Source organism: Rhinolophus sinicus, chromosome 12 (assembly GCF_057876585.1).
Source record: "Rhinolophus sinicus isolate RSI-liver-muscle chromosome 12, RSI-T2T, whole genome shotgun sequence".
NCBI lineage: Eukaryota > Metazoa > Chordata > Mammalia > Chiroptera > Rhinolophidae > Rhinolophus > Rhinolophus sinicus.
In genome coordinates, this window is record NC_142512.1 from 41,748,067 (window position 1) to 41,767,960 (window position 19,894).

General features: G+C 56.4%; 1 protein-coding gene across 5 annotated transcripts; it reads right to left on the bottom strand.

The window, feature by feature from the left end:
• Window positions 1–5,756: 5,756 nt before the first annotated feature.
• On the bottom strand, window positions 5,757–19,888 carry UBTF (upstream binding transcription factor). 5 transcript variants are annotated; one of them, XM_074320859.1, is made up of 21 exons: window positions 19,300–19,534; window positions 16,695–16,819; window positions 15,022–15,197; window positions 14,385–14,468; window positions 14,135–14,290; window positions 11,748–11,812; window positions 11,347–11,467; window positions 10,880–10,990; window positions 10,413–10,546; window positions 10,135–10,276; window positions 9,811–9,852; window positions 9,588–9,701; window positions 9,346–9,501; window positions 8,817–8,972; window positions 8,605–8,715; window positions 8,104–8,192; window positions 7,825–8,014; window positions 6,998–7,045; window positions 6,825–6,896; window positions 6,591–6,734; window positions 5,757–6,497 (listed from the first exon to the last, which is right to left on the bottom strand). In XM_074320859.1, the coding sequence occupies exons 2-21, from the start codon at window positions 16,750–16,752 to the stop codon at window positions 6,372–6,374; spliced, it is 2,295 nt and encodes a 764-aa protein (XP_074176960.1). In that variant the 5' UTR covers window positions 16,753–16,819; window positions 19,300–19,534; the 3' UTR covers window positions 5,757–6,371. The 5 variants fall into 5 exon arrangements, with proteins under 5 accessions (XP_074176960.1, XP_074176959.1, XP_074176966.1 ...); XM_074320858.1 differs by lacking the exon at window positions 19,300–19,534 and adding an exon at window positions 17,987–18,125; XM_074320865.1 differs by lacking the exons at window positions 10,880–10,990; window positions 19,300–19,534 and adding an exon at window positions 19,750–19,888.
• Between the last annotated feature and the right edge of the window lie 6 nt (window positions 19,889–19,894).

The following is a 19,894-nucleotide window of genomic DNA, read 5'->3' on the forward strand; positions in this document are numbered from 1 at the left end:
CAACACCCCGCCCCCGCCCTCCCTTCCTCTTCCTTCTTTCGCTTTCGCGCGCCCAGCGATGGCTCGCGCCTGCTAGAAGGGCCCGAGCGCGTGCATCTGCCCCGCGGCCGCAGCTCGGCAGCATTTGCTCCAGGGGGCGGGGACCGGGCGGGGAGGAGGGGCGCCACGCCGCCGTCCAAAGTACCGGCGGACGGGGACGGAGGCGGGGATATGGGCGGGGCCTTCGGGAGACACTTCGGCCAATCGCCGTCTCGTTTCGGCCCGGCGGGCCCAATAGGATGGCGGTGGGTGGGGCGGCGTTCAAGGTGAGGTGCGCGGTGCGCTGGGGGCGGAGACGTTGTGCCGTCCCGGCCGGCTCCGGGGCGGGGGCAGCGGGTGGCGTCTAAAGAGAGCGCCGGCTCCCAGCCGAGCCTGGGACGCCTTCCGGCCCAGGCTCCCCCGCCCTTCCCTCGGGGCTCCCGACTCTTTTTCCCCCAACCCCCCCACCTCGGCGTTTGCCCTGAACCGTGCAGCCACTTCTGTAAAGAGGCCAGAGTTAAAGTGGGGTACAGTTAGCACCGCAGGGCAAAAAACCCACGATGCCGAAGGGGTTTGTCCGAACCTCCGTTCCCGGTTTCTGGACGGGTCTCAGCCCATTCCAGGCCTGCGAATCAACAAACGCCCGAGATGAGGGTCCTCCGCTGAGGGTGGAGGCCGAGCTGTGCCTTTCTGAGCGAAGCGTCCTCCTCGCCCTCATCCTAATTTAGATCCCACACCTGCTCTCCTTTCCTGCTTCCGGAACCCACGCTGGACCCCCACCTCTCAGACAGCCTGCCTGGCACCAGTCAGACCCTTCTCCTGACCCAGTGCTACTCTCCTGGGTGTGCCCATATCTGCCCGCTCTTACTGTCCGCCTTTACCTTCTGAAAGAAAGGGCCTTTCTCAGAATCCCAGCCGCAATAGATACCTAGACTGGCGCTTCCATGCCGGTTACTCTGTGACTGGAGTCCTGGAACAGGTCTATGACAGCCCTCTCCCCTCAGAAGATAAGATTAAACGGGGAAAGTTTTAAATCATATACTTTGGGACCTTCCTTGGCTGTTTAATCTTTAGCAAACATTTACTGAGGAGATAGTATTAAGTGGTTAAGACCAGGAGTCAGACCCGAATTTTAATCTGTGGACTTGACAAATGAACTTGAGTAAATGAGCTCTGAAACCTCAGTTTCCTCTGTGTCACTGGGTATAAAGATAGTACCTATCTCAGGTTGTTGTGAGGGTTGACAAGTCAGTGCCTGTGAAACTCTTAGCTTAGTGTAACTCAGCCTGGTAAACCTTAGTTACTCTTATTGTGCTCTGTGAGAATTCTTATGGTGCATCCGTGCTGGGATGCAAGCATGAAATAAGACAGCTGTACTTCCTCAAGTTCACAATTTGTGGAGTAGACAGACCTGTAGGAAAATAATTGCCAAACAGTGTGATAAAAATGAGAGATACACGGGTACACAGTGAGTAGTAGAAGGGATTAAATGATATAAGAGAGTTGGTCAGGAAAGGCTTTTTGTAGCGGGAGATGAACCAGGTCAAGGTAAGCCAAGAAAGCACTAGACATCCCAAACAGCTAACTCCAGAAGTATGGCTGGAACATAGAATGGGTGGAGAAGCAGCAGGAGGTGAGCAGGTCAGACCACACAGGACTGAGGGTGGGTTTTAACCCAATAGGCCATGAGGAGTCCTCAAGGGGAATCATTTGAACAGACTTGCATTTTAAGTAGATCATTCAGGAGTGTGGAGCCTGGATACAGCATTAGAATCAGTAGGTTTTTATTATTTATTGAGGTATTTGGCGTAAAGGAAAGACGCTGAAGACACCTTTAGTCAAGATGGGGAACTCTGAGGAGGAGTTGTAAGGAGAATGACAAGTTTGGGATATGGTGAAGTAGTTACTATGGGATCAGCTGGTGGAGACTCTCAGAAGGTCCAGACTCTCAGAAGGTTGAACTTGGGTCCAGAGCAAAGGATTGAGGCCAGGTCTTCAGTTATTTCCACAGCATGAATCAGGAATTCACTCCAATGATGCCCAGTATAACCTGCCCTGAGGAATTTACACATGTGCAGGAAGCCTTCCTGTCTCTTCCCTGTTTGCCTAAATCCTCAGACCAAACTACTTTACAATTGGACTATATTATTCATTCAGCACTTGGCCTGGGCTGCTCTGTGGTGGTGACCTCTTTGGGTACGTGCCCAGTCTTCACAGTTAGCACCAGTCAATAAACACCAAGGACTGCACTGGCCCAGGCTCTGGGTGAGGCCCTGATGTCATAGCAGTGAGCCAGAGCGACATACTTGTCCTAGTGGAACTTACAGACTAGCATTAGCATAGCCTGATGTGGAAGAAACAAAACTGAGTGTGAAGGCAACCAAGCTGCTGAAGAAAATAATGGCATGGAGATTTTTTTTGTCGGGATCAGAGGAGGCTCCCCTGAAGGAAATGATCTTTTAAGTGGAGCCCTGAGTTAACTAGGTGAAGAGGAACATCCTAGGCAGAGGGAACAGTTATGTGTTTAGGCAGAATGTGTACAGGCCCAGGAAGAGTGTGGTATGTTTGAGATATGGATGGCTGGTGTGTAGCTAGAGTTGGGGCAGAGAAGCCAGCAGGGGCAACAGATCCCCCAGGGCCTTGTGAATCATACTTACTCACACATTCAACAAATGTTTCTTGAGTGTCAAATGTATGCCAAGCAATTTTACTTGGATTACTGTAATGAACATGCAGATAAGTTGTCTTCTACTTGGGGAGATATAAAATAAACAAGTAAACAAATACATAAACAAGATGTAGCAGAAGGCCTCTCTAGAGAGGGTAGTCAGGGAAGGCCTGTCTGTGAGGTGACATTTGAACTGAAGCCCAAAGTAAGAAAACCTATGTGTAAATTGTGGGCATAGTATTTTGGGCAGAGAACAAGTGCAAAGGCCCTGTGGTAGGTATGTTTGAGGAACAAAAGAGATCACTTGGCTGGATCATTGTGAGTGGTTAGGAAAAGTGGGGTGAGAGAAGGTGGGAGAAGGGGAGAACTTGTAGGGCCATGGTAAGGAAGATATGGTAAATTGTTAAGCACAGAAGAAATCAGATTTGTTTTTAAAAGAACTTGGGTTGCTATGGACTGTAGGGGGCAAGAGTACACATGGGAAGACCACTTTTAGGAGAACTTGGCAGAAGTTGAGCAATGGTGATAACCTTGAATAGGATAGGGAAGGCAGCAGTGGAGAAAGGTAGACAGAGTTCAGAGAGACAGGGAAGTGGAATGGATAGGTTTAGGCAAACAAATGAAGAGGTAACAGAGGGAGAGAGGAGTCAAGGCTAAAATGCTGGTTTCGGGATTGAATGGCTAGATGGTTGTTGACTATTTGGGGTCTTAAGGTATGAGATGCTTGCAACATGTCACAGAGGGTACACAGTTTATACAGGTCTGCAGCTTGGAAGAGTGGTCTCTGTAGATACCACCTTTTGGAATGCTTACCGATGGGTGATAATTGGAAGTTCAGAGTGAAATGAACACCTAGGATAGAATGAGGAGCTGATGCCAGCAGAGTAGACCAAGAAGAGACAGACAAGTACCTACTGGATAGAATGATTAGTGATTTTAGTCACCTCATGGGAGTGGTGAGTGGGAGGTGAGAAAATGGGAGACCACAAGGGGCAATGAGCTCCGCAGAAGCTTGGCCAAGAATAGAAGGGTTTGGGGTTGAGAGAGCTCTTGGACAGGGCCTGGGTCTTCAACTCTTGGTGGTTCCAGGAACTCAGCCAAGGCCTGTGCAGGGAAGGCTTTTTTCCTTAACAGCAGTCACTGAGGCCCAGCCCATTTCCCATCAGAGGTCTGGGTGGAGTTAGGAAAGCCACTCCTTACTTAGGGTGAGTCTGCTGAGGACGCAAAGTGGGAGGGTTACCCTAGCTTGCAACGATAAGCCCTTTTGAAACCCTGATCCTAAAGTTCATCACCTCCAATTTCCCAAGGCAACGCACTCTGGAAGAAAATAATATATTTGTTCACCTTGGACAATCCAAGGTGAACAAACTGAGCAAGTGTGGGAGCAGTAGCACAGAACAATGTGCAGATAGGTTGCCTATGGAAACTTCAGGAAAGAGGATGGTTCTAGGAAGGGGCTAACAAGCTGGCTTCAAGGGTCTTTCCACATTGAACCTGCTGGGTCACCTCGGTCCCTCAACCTTCATGGATTCCAGTGACCAGACAGCAGTCAAACCTTTGTTTTTCACTTTATTGTACAAAAAAAGGGAAAACAAAACTTCCACAGTTGGCTTTGAGCTTAGGCAGACCCCTCTAAGCCACTCCCTCCCACCTCCCATGATACAAATTCAAGTTGTGGTTGTTGTTGAAACCTACAAAAACACTCCTTAAATATTAGAAAAAAAAGGGGGGGGGAAGCAGGGATCCTCCCACCCCAGCCATCCCATCCCAGTGCCAAAATGCACTCAGTGACCTCTTACAGCACCAACACCCACACCCCCACAGCCCTGTTTGTACTGTAAGAATTTTTCAATTTTTAAAACAGGAAAAAAGGCGCCCCATTCAAAGTTGTTTTTAAATGAAAACACATTCCACTCACAACAGCATAGGGCGCATTCGAACAGGGAATGGGGTTCTTTGCAGGGGTTCTCCGGAAGAAATAGAACATATGAACCCTTGTGCCTCATTTCCAGGATCAGGACAAAGGGGAGTGGGAGTGGAGAGTGTCCCTCCCGAGCTCTCCCCACCCCCAGCACCACATCCAAGGCAAAGCAAATTGTCTGCCTTCCTTTGGGAGTGGGACCCACCTTTCCCACGCCACCTCCTAGGTGTAGTTCCCCCTCTTCCCCATCCCTTGGCTTTCATTCAGAGGGCGAAGGTAGAAAAGCACAGAGCCCCAATTAAATAGGTCAATGACATGATTGCAAAAAAAAAAAAAAAAAAATAGTCAAAAACAGAAAAACGGAGACAAGGTGGCTTGGCTTATTGTCTAGGAATCAGGGTACCAAAAATTTGGGGATGGTTGGGAAGGGTGAGAGGGATATCTGCAAAAGCAGCTTTTGCAGACCTCTTCCCCAGTTGTGGGTTTGGGGGGCGGGGTGCAGGAAGGGAGCAGACCTGAGAAATCAAAGGAAATGGAGAAGGGGAGCTAGAGGATATGAGGGAAAGGCAGGAGAGATGGTAAGAGCTTGCAACACATCTCTTGAAGCCCAAGTTCTGAGTCTAGGGTGGTCAGGCAACTCCTCAGGTAAGATGGGGAGGCCTTACCCACCAAATAAAAGCTTTAAGGTTCACCCAGTCTGTCCCACTCCCCACTGTTCTGCTGGATATTGGAGACCAGCAGCAAGTCAGTCACATGGCCCTGGTAGTGGGAAGCCGGTATAGGAAGCATCAGGGTGGCTTCAGTACACTCCCCAAAATTGAATCAGAGGTTAGGCAAAGCAGAGGATGTGGAGAAAGGGGCCACCCCAGCCTGTTCCCACTAGGATCACTGTCTCCCTGGCCCTCACCAACCCTTTTACCAGATTCAGACTGATGTGGGCTCCCCCTTCTTACACACACACACACACACACACCTTTGCACACATCCACAGGTGCACCCATGCTATGTACAGGGGACAGACACACACACACACACACACACACACACACACACACACACTTTCCCATACATATCAGGTTTTAAAAAAGTCCCAAACCTACCCCTAAACCCTCCCTCTCCCAGAAATGACAACAGAGACGGCAGCCGAGATCGGTAGGAAACGTCTCGTTGACAGCTCAGAGCTTAAAAAAAAATATATACACATATATAAAAAACACTTCTGCCCCCTCCCCCCGTGAGTGGGTCCAGGCAGCTCCTTCCTGCAGGGGGCAGGGGAGAAGGCTATGAGGCAGTGCCTATTTTCTCATAGGCACCCACCCTCCTCTCCCCACCTTCCCTGCCTCCAGTTCCAATGTAGGGGTCCAGGCAACAAGCCCCTCTGGGAAGGGAGGGGTCTTCCCCAAGCTTCCACCCTCCCTTGGGTTGGGATGCAGGTATAGAGGGCCTCACTGAACTCTTTGGGACCCCCCACCCCACTCCCAGGTCCATTGTCCATGCCGGAACCACAAGTGCAGAGGGGTGGGCTGGGCCGGTCCAGTGGTGGCTCAGTCTGATGGTTGCGCTTCCTGGAGGGCCCCCCCCAGGGCTGACGTCTCTGAGGCTGCAGAGTCCTGGTTTGGGCTCCCCCAGCCCCTCCCCCCCACCGTATTTTGTTTAAAAAAAAGAAAGAAAGAAATTGGGGGAGGCTGGGGGCAGGGGACAGAAAAACAAGGGGGAAAAACAAAGGCGGTCAGTGGGGAGGGGAGCCCCAAGTGGGGCCAAGCCTCAGTTGGAGTCAGAGTCCGAGGAGTCCCCTGAGGAGGAAGAGCTGGAGCTGCTGCCCTCGGACTCATTGTCTTCATCCTCATCCTCGTCCTCGTCCTCATCCTCATCCTCATCATCTTCCTCATTCTACAAAGGGCGGGGGGTAAGGAACACGCTGTCATCGGGTGGCTGTTCTGGCAGGGCCTTACCCTTCCCTCCCACCACGCCAGTCTGCCCCACCTCATCCCCGTCCTCGCTCTCATCCTCGCTGCTGGACTCCGAGGAGTCCCCACCGTCCTCAGAGGAGTCACCATTCTCATCATCTTCTTCCTCTTCATCTTCATCCTCGTCATCCTCATCTTCATCATCATCTTCCTCAGACTCCTGGGAGGGATGGGGTATATCAGTGGTTTCTGCCGTGCCACTCCAGGCACCACAGATGCCCCTCCCACCCGTCTGGTAGGTACTCCTTACCGACTTGGACTGCAGGGTAGTCCGGCTGGACTTGGGGTTTGGGCCTCGCAGCTTAGTCATGCTCTTTCGTTTCTGTAGGAGGATGGAAACGCAGATAAACGTAGTAGCCATGAGTTCCAAACAGCTCCCTCCCAATCACCCCCTAACCCGTGCCACCTTGCTCCCAGACTCACATTGGAGATGTATTCTTTATATGCTGCGCGGTCCTGGGGAGACAGACTCTGGGGGAGACAGAGGAGGTGAGGGTTGGAACACTGCCCAAACTACTGCTGACCAAGCATGTTGATCAAGTGCCAGACAGTGGGCCAAGCATATACCCCCAAATTTACCCTTCCCGGCCTCCCCATACCTTGGGTCTCTACAGAGAACGTCTGGGATCCGAGAACCCAACTCCAGTATTTCTGCTTAGGATGCCTGGAATCCTTTTCTAGCCAACCTGTCCTGAGACTGTTGGTTCATGTCTCTCCTGTTCTACTCAAATGGAGGCTGCAGCATCAGTGCCTTCAACTCAGAGGAGCCCCCCCTCCATGATGACCCCTCTATAGCCTGGCATCATCAATCCCACCCCAACATCAAGCCTGGAGCCACTGACGAGGCAGTCTGGGGCTCACCAAACTTCTGGAACACTTAAATCCTGCTATTTCCCTGGCTCCTTGGCTAACCTGCCTGGGTAACTAGGGAGGGCATAAGTAACTCTCTCCACGTTACAGATCTGATTGCTCAACCAAGACACAAAGGGGGAGCTCAGAGGCGGGGGACCAAGCTAGAGTCTAGGAGAGGTCCCCTGGTCCCAGCTGGGAGAAAAAGGCAGTTTGATTTGGACTTTTCTACTTAGTAGCTATGTGACCTGGGGTAAGTTACTTAACCTCTCTGAGCCTTGGTTTCCTTATCTTTGATAGTAATCATTACCCTGTAAGACTGCTGTGGCACTGAATGAAATCATGAGTGCAGACTAGCCAGCATGATGTCTCCCTTTTCCAAAGGTCCCCTGCCCTCTCACCTTGACCCAGAGGTCTAGGTGCACTTTGTACTGCTTCTGCTGCTCCTCGGCCAGCTTTTTGTAGTGCTCCTTCTGGCTCTGGGAGATGCGCTGCCAGCGGCTGCCAATCTCTACCATGCGCTCCTTCAGTGGCAGGTGATTCAGCTCCCCATTGGACAGCAGCTCCTGGGAGAACTTCTGGTAACCGTTCCTGGGAAGTGGGGGTGGTGCCGGGAGGGTCAGGAGCAAGCCTGACCAAGCCCTGACCCTCCCCAAGTCGAGGGTGGGCTCCAAACTTACATGGGAGGCTTCTTGGGCTCTCCCTGGAACTTCATCTTCTTGGATGAGTTTGCAGCAGCTGGGGGTGCCCGCATCTCACTCAGCTCTCTCTGTGGAGGAACCCAGAAAGGTTATAGTCATCCTATGCCCAACATATTCCTACCGCCTGCCCCATGCCATCAGTGGCCTCTGCTGGCTCTCCTATATGTGCCAGGAAGAAGAAACTGAGGCACAGCCAGGGAACTACTTAACTCACACCTGAGTCAGGCACTGTAGTGTGAAAGTGCTGTCATAATTGCACTCATGTGACTCACGTCATCACATCCATTTTACTGATGCATCGCTGAAGCTCAGAGAAGGAAGAGACCTGTTCTGGGCCCCACAACCAAGGCTAGGACTTCAGGCTCCAAGCCCCATGAAGGGAAGCTGCACACCCAAAAGGGGGCTCCCAAGGTTTAAGCGGAGGGAGGTGACCCCAGTTCCATCCCACCCCACTGCACTAACCAGCAGCCCTCTTCCTACCTCATATCGCTTTTGGTCTTCAGCTGCCTTCTTAATCCACATAAGTTTCTCCTTCTTCTCCATGTTATTCCAGGTCATCTCCATGGCTTTCAATGCCTTCACCCGGTCATTCTGGGGACAGACAGGGAGTCAGCTGTGGGAGGAGTCACCTGGCACTGGAGGAGGCCTGCGTGCACAGGCTGCAGAACAACCCCTTTCCCACTCTTTGCTACCTTAAAACGGGCCAGGTAGTCACCAATGACGCTCTGTTGCCAGATTTCCTCCGCTCTCTTTGGCGACTCAGGCAGCTTGCCCCGTTCCTCGCGCTCAGCGCCTGGTTTCCTCTCGGACTGTGCCTTCAGCGCCGCCTCACGGGCCTTGTACTTGGCCTGCATAAAGCATGGCATGAAGCATCAGTCTTCTGGCCACCCCCAGGGGGCGCGCGTTCCCCATCCAGCAGTTGAAGGCTACCCCCCCCCCCCCCCCCAGCACCGCCACCGCCAAGGGTGGGACAAGCAGAGGCGTGGGCTGGTGCAGATGTCCCCAGCCTGAGGCTCAGCCCCGCCCACCAGCGCAGCTCCCCAGAGAGCCAACAGCCCTCAGCTGACAGCTTCCCGCCTTCCGGCTTGCTGGGCTCCCAGCCCCACCATCTGAGGGCAGGCACACGTGTGGCTCACACAGGGCAGGGGTGAGGAAGTACAGCCAGGCCCTAGGGGAGAAGCAGCCCACATTCAGCAGCCCCTCTGGTCTGGTCAGCCTGACCTTCTTCTTCTCTGATAAGTCGTTCCACATGCGGGCCAGCAGGCGGGTCAGCTCGCTCTCTGAGAGCTCTGGCCGTTCTTCTTGCAGCTGCCGCCGCTTCTCCTCAGAGAAGATGAACATGGCCGACACAGGTCTTTTGGGCTTCTCTGAGCCGCCCTGTAGATGTGCAAAGAGGGTCCACCGGGTGATGACGAGAGCCCGCCTTTCCCACCCCCACCTGCAAAGTGGTGCCCCCTGCCCACCTTGCCCCCTTCCTGCGAGGGCTTCTTGGAGGCTGGGCTGGTGGCTTGCTTCTTGTTGATGTTCAACATCTTCTCCTCCCCCAAGACCCGCTGCTGCTCCTCCTCAGGCAGGCTCTGGTCCAGGGAGAAGAGGTGCCTAGTTCACTCTCTGCTCCCAAGTTGTCCTGAGGGCCTTGCCCACCAATCCCCAGGCCTCTCTCTGCCCACTGCCTCACCCACTTACCTCTAGAAAACGGAGCAGTTCTACCTCATAGTCTTTCTTTTTCTGGGAAAGAAAAGGGGAGTCAGGGTCAGTCTGGGGGCAGGCTCACTGGAGACTCCAGTGCTGGGGATAGGAGCCCTCAGCAAGCCATCCAGAGCCTGGATAGGGCCTCGTCTCCTTCCATAAATGGTAAGCATGAGGCCTGACACTGTTGATCTACCCAGATGCTCAATCCAGCACAATACCAAGTATGAAATGTGCCCAAGGGGCCAGACCTCATTTTTCAAACCCCCAAGGGTCTCCAGGAGCTAGCCCTCTCCAGGGGTGGTCCCCACCACAGCTCACCTGGTCGCACTTCTTGTGGTAGGCATCCTTCTCCTTCTGGGAGAGCAGCTTCCACTGCTGGCTGCATAGCACCATGCGCTCTGTGCTGGGCACATCCTTCATGTTGGCCATCAGCTCTGCGCAGTACAGCGAGTAGCTGTTCCTATCAGAACCATACCAAGGGAGGAGCATCCCCGTGAGCAACAGGGTGACCCAGGGCAGCAGGCCTCCTCATTTCCGGAACCTGAACCTAGCTGCCCACTTGCCCACTCACCCACCCACCCCAGGGCAGTGCTCACGGAGGTGGCTTGGTGGGTCGCCCATCAAACTTGTCCTTGAGCTGGCGTTCGGCCTTGGTGAGGGTGGACTTGGTGATACCCTCCTCACTGATGTTCAGCTCGGGGTGCTTCTGGATATAGTCACGCATAATCTCCTGCAGAGTGAGGTGGGGGGGATGGAGGGCAACGGGGTGTGGGGTTAGCCGGGGCTGGGGAGGGGGGAGAGCCGCTGGGGAGGGGAGGCAGGGAGCAAAGCTGGGGGGTGGCCGTGTGTCTGCTGTGTCACACGAGAAGTGATGCCCTGCCCTGCCCTAGCCTGAGATCTCATGGTGGGGTGGAGAAGGTAGGGGCAGAGGTAAGGGGCCTAGAAGGCCCCTCCCTCAATGGAGGGATGGGGAGTGACTGCCTCCTGCGGAGTGCGGAGGCCAGAGTCAGAGGGCAGAGGCTCGTGAAGAGCCGGATGGGGAGGAGCGCAGCGGAAGCCTAACCTCGTACTCCTTCCGCTGCTCCAGGGCCTTATGAATCCATTTCAGCCTCTTTTTGTCCGAGAGCTGAGACCACTGCTTCCCCAGGGAGTCCTTCACCTCCTTCGTAGTGGCCTGCAAACCAAAAGCCGTCAGACACACACAGGCAGCCAGGGGCACGGGGAAGGGAGGGGGGTGGGGGGCACAGAGGCCCCGCCCCCTCAGGCCACAGGAGGTCACAGGAGTGTCCCCCACAGGCCAGGAGGGGAAAGCGGAGAGGCGGGGATCCCGCCTGGGTGCAAGGGGACAGGCTCACCCACACACGCACACACACACTCGCACGCCAGCTGGCCCAGGCCCTGTCCATGCAGCCCACCCCTGGGGAGGGGCCTCCTCTCCTGCTCCCCTGCACCCTGCCCAGCCGAACTGGCGCGGCTCCCCCCTTGCCACCACCTGTGCCCTCTGCCCCCACCCCTTGGCCGGACACTCACATCTGGCCGCACTTTGAGATACACCTTCTTCTCGTGGGTGTACCACAGCTGCTGGGGGGTTTTGGGCTTCTCAGGGATGTCCGACTTCTTGGCATTCTGGATTAGGTCAGGGTGATCCTCTCTAGCCAGGGTATGGGGAGTAACAATCAGTGGGTGAAGGGAGCTCCTGCCAGGGCAGACCAAGCTAGCTGCCCCACCCACCAAGGCTCCTAGGCCTCTCTATTGGGGACTTGTGGGACAGCAGCTGCCTGTTCTGCCTTTGAGCACGACCCACTAGGGTCTACATGTGACTCATCCATCTTCCATGCCTCATGGCTGGAAAGCTCAAGGCTCTGGTCAGTGTTACCCTATCCTGTCATACCCAGCGCCCTGTGGCCCTCCTGTGGGCTCCACTGCCTTACCTGAATCGGGCCAGGTTTCTCTCGAACTCCTGTTTCTCCCTCTGGAAGTCCTGAATATATTTCATCTGGGGGGAGGAGGGGACGGGGTCATCCACAACCCAAGGCCTAAGCTACAAAAGCCACCGAGCCCTCCTTGCTAGCTATTTTGCCTCCCAGTTAGTGAGGTGGACGAATGGAGGATGGCATGAGCAGGCAGGGGATGCTGGTCTGCCTTCCAGTGGGTTGGGGGTGGACACAACCTACATCCTATTCCCTCCTTTTAAGAGAGTGAGAGTCCCAGAGAGGGAACATGGCACTACCCAGTCACACAGTAAGCAGTGACAGGGCTGGGACTCCCCCCAAATCTACCCCTCCACCTTTCCCCAATATCTCAGAACTCCTATAAGAAGAAGTCAGGAGAAGGTGTAGGCCTTGCCTCTGCCGCTCCCTCTTCCCATGTCTGTGGCAGCTGATATTGGTCTGCCCCCTCAGAGGTAACCCACAGGGCCAGGGGCAGGCTGAGTCCTGATTCCGAAGCACAAGGGCAGAGCATGTTGAAGGGAATCCAGAATGAATTCTTGCAACACAAATCACATCCTAAAAGATGACTCCTACATTTGGATATTCCCCCCATCCACCACCTCTGGGTACCTGGTCATCCTTCACAATTCTGACACCATCCCCCTTCCCTCTTCAGCCACTGTTTTGCCTCTGCCGCTTGGTTTCCCTGCCTTGCCCTCCACCCCTACCATTGGCCTGGCCCTCCCTTCCCACCATCACCTGACTCCACCCTGCATCTTTCCTACTACCTCTCCACACTCCTCACTCTGCTTCCTTTCCAATCTCTTTCCCTTCCCCATCTACCTCCTGTCCAGGTTCCCACTCAGTGTCCTTTCCCAGATTCGTAAGAGTCAGCACTGGAAGGGGCCAGGGGCTCGTGGTGATCGAACCCAACCCGTCTCTCACAGAAGAGACACCAGGTGTAGGCAGAGGCAGCTACGCTTTTCTAAGGTTCCCGTAGAAACCGGGAACAGAGCCCAGCCTGCTCTGCCCCAATCTCAGTCCTCCTCACACACAATAGCAGCTTTTCAAACTGAAAGGCATCACAAAGATCAGGCTCAGCCTCCACATCTCTGATAAGAGCAGGCCCGGAGAAGTAAAGTGACTTACCGAAGGTCACACACACAGCGATTCAGTGAGAGCCTGGAGAACAGGCCCAAGTCTCATGTCCCCAAGGCAGGCACCCTGTCCATTCTACCACATGGTTTCTCCTGTCCCTCCCTGATCCTCGGACCTTCTGCCTCTTCCTCCCATCCCATGAGTGACTGGGTGTTGCGTGTACAATCAACTCTGCAATATCCCCCATCAAAGGGTCAACAACAGCTCCAGCAATTCATGTTCCTGCTCAGCTCAGGCAGCTGTTGCAGATAGCTGCTTTTACCCAGCCATGTTCACAACTTTTCTGAGTCCAGAACCAAGGGCAAGGGCGCCCGCAGCCAGGGTGGACTCGCGACCAGGCAAAAAGCTACTCACAGTGCGGCAGCCAGTGCCACCTCCCGAGAGCTGACTGTGGACAACTCGTTACTCCTGCTGCCCCTCACCACCTCTCCCTGGCTCCATCTTGCGGTCTAGAATCTCTTCTTTGTGTCCATCTCTCTCATGTCCCAGCTTCAAGCTCCTCCAGTGCTTTGCTGCCTATTTCTTCGAGGAACCACTTGACCTCCCTGTGCTTGATTGTGTCCACCCCTGCCTGGGAGGCTGAAGCAACCTCTGCTCAAGGTCAACAGCCTCAGGTAATCTGGGACAGCATGAGGCCATGAGGGACGATGTGTGTCCTTGCACAAACATGTGTGCAAGGGGAAGGAAGCCCATCTAACATACAGATGGAGCAGTGAGAAGAGCAGCATCGGGAACCTGGAGTACTAAACCCAAGTCCTGCTTTAGCATCATTAATTGTGTGACCTGGGGCACGATAACCCTCCTGCATCCCAGTTCCTTGCCCACAAAATTGGGATAATCTGTTCTTCTGGGGTTGCCTTTATGAGGATATCGCAAGTATCAAGTAAGACCATACCGGGGTATGTCAAGAGTAAAAAACTGCTGTGCCGGTCAGTGAGGATGGGTGCATGGGAGCAGAGCCGTATGAAAGAACGCTGTGGAATGGGGCTGATCTGAGCGCCTGCCTCAACCTGGGTTACACCTACAACAGTGCCCAGCCCTGATGGTGTGTGGGCCTGGGAGGGGGAGATCAGGTATGGCTGCCCAACACCCTACTCTGCTTTGTTGACCTGCCCACGTCCCTGATGCCAAGTTCCTCTAAGCCCCACCCCGTCCCTAACAGTTGACCTACACCATACCAGCTGCTCCCAGCCTTTTCCCCTCCCCCACCTTAGCCTCCCTCCCCCCACCTTCTTCTTCTCCGGCAGCTCCTTGTATTTCTTGGACAGAATCTTGGTCAGGTCCAGGTTGCTCATCTCAGGGTGAAGTTTCGCATACTTGGCCCGCTTCTCCATGAAGAAGCGGAAATAAGGGGTCAGGGGCTTCTTTGGGAAGTCCGGGTGTTTCTGGAAGGAGGAACAAGGACACAGTGAAGGTCAGATACCATCCATTCTTTGGACCACTCCTCTCCTACTTCTCGTGCTCCTCTCGGAAACTCACCTTGAGTTTTTTGCCTTTGTAAGGATTTTTAACATGTTCCTGAGCATCGAGGATCAATTCTGTCAACGTACGGAACTTCCTTACCTGGAAGAAGAAAACGGGAGGTGAGAGGAAGGGGAAGTTCAGAAGAGGGGCCACTACCCAGTAGCATACCCCCATTTTCCAACGGGACTCCTCTACTTTCCACTAGACTGAATTTATTAAAAGAAAAGGGGCAGAGGCCAACAGCCACACAACTCAGACAGCCCGACACCCAGACACCGGCCCATGCTTACTGCACGGGACCAGGCAGTCAGTACACACCAAAGGACAGCAACAAGGTGACCAGCTGACCTCGACGTGGTTGTCCATGCCAGTATCTCACTCAATCCCCAGAACAGCTCAGGTGACAGAAGCTCCAAGATGGTAACTATTCAAGGCCACACAGCTAGAAAGTGGCAGAACTGAGAGCTCTAGGCCGGTGCTGTCAACCATGCCACTTCCCAAAATGCAAAAGGGCGACCACATGAGCACTTCACCCAGTCTTTTTCCTTCCTGTTTGTTGACTTCTGTTTCATCTCCCCCATCAGGAAGGTTGAGGCCGTGCTCTGTATAGACGTGTGTTTGTATGTGTCAGGAAGAGGGGAGGACCACTTACCTCGTTAGAAATCTCCACCCATTTGAGTTTGCACATGTCTCCAGAGAAGTCTTTAAATGCTACTTTTTCCCAGTCCATATGTGACTCAGTGGTTTTAAACTTGGAGCTGTCATTGGACGGAAGGTTGTTCTTCATGCATTCTAGCAAAGTCAGCATGTCTTCCTGGGACCAGCGGTCTAGGTAGAAGAAAAGCAATCATGCCTGGCTCATGCGATCCCCTAATCTGTCCTTATGTGCTCAACTCTTCCTTCCCAGAGCATCCCAGTCCCTGGTCACCTCCCATCTCCAAAACATGGCCTAGCCCTAAGGAAAAACTGTGGCCATATGGATTAGAGCAGGAACTCAAGTCCAGACAGCATGACACCTAGAAAGCCAGACCTGAACTCAAGTTCGGCTCATTTCAAAGCTATTATCATTTCTAACATGCCAGGCTGCCATGAGGTTACTATTCATTGTAGGGGAGAACATGAAGCTACTGTGATTTGGGGCCCTGTGGGAAAACAGCTAGCTTATCAGAGAGGGGAGAGAAACAAGGAGACAACATTTCTAAATGTGTTAAGTTCAAGTCCAAATTCTAGGTGGGTATCCTAAGTGTTCAATGACTGAGGGTGGGGTGTGGGCAGTAAGGAGAACCCAAAAAGATGTTTCTCTACAGCACACCTGTAAACTAACATCAGTGACATCACCCCACTCCCTCTTGGCCTCTCAAGGAAGACCAAAGGAGAATTTGGGGCAAGAAAAATGGAGTGGAAATGGTTCTTCCATTTCCATAAAGGGCAGCTGTGAGGCAAGGCAGGCAGGCAAAGGCTTTCAGGGCCCTGTTCCAGGAATAACCTCCAGCATTCTGAGTTGTCTTCTTAGCCCAACTCTCAATGCAAGCAAAAAAGGGGAGTCTGCACCAGCTAATTCCAGCCATTGAAATGCAGCTCCAGTGAGACCTCTCTGGAGGGTGGCTACCCCGGAAGGTGAGCTGGGAGAACAGCTTATTCAAGGCTAGGAGTCAAAAAGGCTCCTCATTTGCATTTACATCTGGTAACCTGGGGCAAGGTTTCTGTAGGGCAGGTGACATAAACCCATAATCCTCTCTCCTCTCAATGTCCCACAGGCATAGCCAGATGCTCAGCTTCATCCTACCCCCTGCCCCCATACACGGTGGATCCATACTGCGGTGGGGGGGGTGTAGGGGGGTAGGGTCTAGTTATGTACATAAATCCCTTGACTTGGAGTCTCAAACCACTAAAATACTCTCTCTCCAACTATCTCACCAAAAACCTTGTTCTCTTAATAACAATTAAAAACCCCTGTAAATCCTTCCCAATCCCTCTCTTCTCCCCCTTCCTCCACATTCCTAGGACATCCTTCCTCCCATTCCAGGACACTGGGGAAGGACAGACTCCTGAATGACTGGGAACCCCAGAGAGAAGACTTGCAGGGGCCTCCTTCTCCCTCTTCCTCTGACGAAGAATGGTGTGTGTGAAAAATACAAGCCCTAATAATTTGGATTTAGCCAAACTTCCAGTGTAAGGGATGCCTGACTTTTATAGACACCCTCCCCCCAATCTCAATTCAGAGAATGCAGACTGGAGAAACCCTTTAGAAGGGGAGTGGGCCTTGCACACAGCCATGTGGGAAAAGAGGATTGAAGCTAGAGGGATGGGGGGGGGGGCTCCTACCTTGGCCTTTGGGGGCGGCCATTTCCAGGTCTGTGGGGCAGTCGGCTTCTCCGTTCATTCTCCAGCCGTCCAGCCACCTCTTCGGTTGTGCTGGCCGGACAACCCAGGTTCAAAGCCAACTCACCCTTTAGAAGAGATACCACCAGTCTCTACTCATGTGGGCAGAGAGGTGAATATTTTTTATTCCTCCCTCCCCCAGAAGGGGGGGGAACCACAAGTCCCCACTCTTAGAGAGACCCTGCCAGGACCCTAGCTGACTTAATTGAGTGGGTGGGTGTGGGAGTGAGCTCCTCCTCTTCCTCCTAACCCCCTCCCCCAGCCCCTGCAGCCAGGCTCGGCAGCGTGCGCCCTCCCCTGCCCACGGGAGAGACTGCTTCCAGCTCCCGCGTGCAGCTAGCGCCCTCCCTCCGCCCTCCTTCCCCCACCCCGGCAAAAAAAAAAAAAAAAAAAAGAAAAGAAAAAAAAACTCCTCCTTCTCTGTGCGCCCGCCCCGGGGAGGCCCCAGGCCGGAGGGCGGGGGAAGAGGAAGGGCGGGTAAAGGGCGCGCGCGGCCGCGGAAGCGGGCACGCGCCGCAGTCTCCTCCTCTCGCCTCCCCCCCGCTGGTTCCCCCCGCCTCCGCAACCCGGCGGGGACCCGGACGCAGCGCAGCCGCCGCCGGCCCCGGAGCTCAGCGGCCGCACCGCCCCCGGGGACCGGATCCGGATTCCCGCCGCCCCCCCTCTCGGGCTCCCGACGCCGTCCCCGCCCGCTTGGGCGGACGAGCAGCCGGAGAGAAGCGGCCTAGGCTGCCCCCCGCCCCCGAGCCACTCACCCCGGCTAGAGGCGCCGCCGCAGCCCAGCCACCCCGACGCGCACGGAGGAACCCGGCGCAGAGGCGCGACCACGGCGGGAACCGCCGCCTCCTCCCCCGAGCTTGCGGCCCAGCCCCGCCGGCGCCCCCGCCCCGGCCTCCGGGGAGCCGAGCCAAGGAGAGGGCGGGAGGATGGCGGCCCGGAGGCGGGGGCGCAGCGCTCACCGGCCCCGATGCCCCCTCCGGCGGCCGTGGAGAACTACGCCTGCCGGCTCGGAGAAGCGCGGGCTTCTCCGCCCGCGGCCCGGGCTTTGCTCGGGCCTCGCTTCCTGCCCTCCCCTCCCCCGGCTCTCGGCGTCCTCTCCAGTGCCCTGGTTCTCCCTCGCCCAGTTCCCCGTCCGGGGGTCGACCCGGGCCCTTGCCGTGCGTCCACTGCAACCGCGGTTCGCTCCCTGCCTCCTGGCCCCGACCCCGGCGCGCGTCCCAAGCCGCCTGGGTTACCCGATGCAGCGCGGCCTCCGGGCTTCCCGCTCCGGCGGCTCCCTCCCCGGCTCTGAGCGGCGGCGCCCTCCCCCGCTCGGCCGGGCACAGCCGCAGCTCCCTCCCGCGGCGGCAGCGGCTCCTCCTCCGGGCGCGGCGGCGGCGCTGGGGCGGCGGCTGCTGCTGCTGCTGTGGCGGCGGCGGCTGTGGCTGCTGCCTGCTGCTCCTCGCGGCGAAAAGCACAAAGCACAGCGCCCTCCGCCTGCAGGCAGCCCGCCCGCCGCCCGCCCGCCGGCCCCGGCCTCAGCTCGCACACCCCCCGCCGCCGCCGCAGCCTCCGCCGCCGGAGCGGGGAGGAGGAGGGAGAAGGGAGGAGGAGGAGCGGGAGGGGGGGCGGGAGAAGCGGGGCAGCGAGCGCGTCCTTCCCCGTGGAGCGCACACCGACCCCCGGGGAGCGAGCGCCAGCCCGCCCGCCTCGCCGGCTCCGCTCCCTCCCACAGCCTGCCCGGGCGGGCTCCGCGGGGGGCAGCTGGGAGGAGGGGCGGGAGCTGGGGGGACCCGGGCGGCCGAGGCGGAGGGAAGGAAGGAGGGGAGGGGGGTGGTGGTAGTGGTGGTGGTGGCGGTGGCGGCGGCGGCTGCTGCTGCCGCCGGGGAGGGGGGGGCCGGGGCAGGGAGACACGCAGCCGCCCGGATGGCGGCGGGGTCGGAGCCGGGGCGGGCGGGCGCCGAGAGCGACCTCGCCAGACCCGCGGGGGAACTAGCAGGCTCGACCGGCGCGGAAGGGAGGGCGCAAGGCGCGGCCGCAGAGAGCGTACCCGGAGGGCCTCCCGGCGGCCGAGGAGGCTCAGGGGGTACCCATGGCCCTGCTCCGGAGCTTTCCCCTAAGTCCTCCTAGTTCAGATGTGGGCTTCCACGCCAGCTTTCGCCCGCTCCCCTCTCCCGCCTCCCGGAACGGACGGTCCGCGTCCACCCTCGTTCCCGGAGCACGGCCACCGGCTTGAGGCGCACGCACGCGGATCGCGGCGCAAGGTTTCGGCGCCTACCTCGCGCGGTCCCCTTGATACCGAGCAGCACACACACGAAACTTAAAAAAACAAAAAAATTACCCCCACAAAATGCCCTGCCTGCAAATTAAAACAAAACAAAACATCCTTTTGCTCCTTACACCTGGGAAAGGGCGAGGGGGCGACGGGCTCCGGCGGCGGAGCCTCTCGGAGCCGGTTCAATCCAGCCCGGCATGACTCCTCAGGCCTGCCTGGGCGCATGGAGATCGGCGCCGCCGCCACTCGCAGCAACCCTTCTCCCCCGAAATCGCGGCGCCGGGGCTCACTTACCCAGCGTGTGAATGGGAGCGCGGGCTAGGGGTGCGGCGGGCCGAAAAGCCGAGCCGTAGCTCCGCCGCAGCCGACTCCGGGGCAGTGAGTCGCCAGACAAAGCCCGAGATGGCGAAGCGGAGCGACGGCTAATGGCGAGCCCCACGCGCCGCGCTCCGCCCGCCCCGCTCCGCCCGCCCGCCCGCCTCGGCGCAGCGCGGCGCCGCTCCGAGCGCTCGCCCGTCAGAGCCGCCTCGGCGCCGCCGCCTCCCGGGCCACCACGGCCTCTCCTGGCCCCTCCGCCTCCTCGGGGCGGCTCAGCCTCACCCTTTCCCTCCCACCGCGCTCGGGGATGCACGAAAATAAAGAAAAAGAAAAATGCTTTTTCTTTTCTTTCCTTTTTTTTTTTGTTTTGTTGGCAGGGCGGGCATGTTGAGACTTTTGGGTCTTTTGCCCCCAGCTCGCACTCACCTGCGGAGCCGCCGGGAGGGCTGGGGGTGGGGGCTCGCGGGGCTGGAGCCGGCGAGCGCGGGTTGAAAGCTAGCCAAGCTCTGCAGCGCCCGACCCGGGCGTGTACGCCGCCGCCAGTCCCCGCAGAGAAATCGTCCTCCTACCC

Coding starts and splice junctions, on each gene's coding strand:
- UBTF (XM_074320859.1), bottom strand. CDS start 16,752: ATGAACGGAGAAGCCGACTGCCCCACAGACCTGGAAATGGCCGCCCCC. Junction 10,991..11,346: donor ATCTCAAAGTGCGGCCAGAT/GTGAGTGTCCGG, acceptor TTTGGTTTGCAG/GCCACTACGAAGGAGGTGAA. Junction 6,498..6,590: donor AGAGCGAGGACGGGGATGAG/GTGGGGCAGACT, acceptor CGCCCTTTGTAG/AATGAGGAAGATGATGAGGA.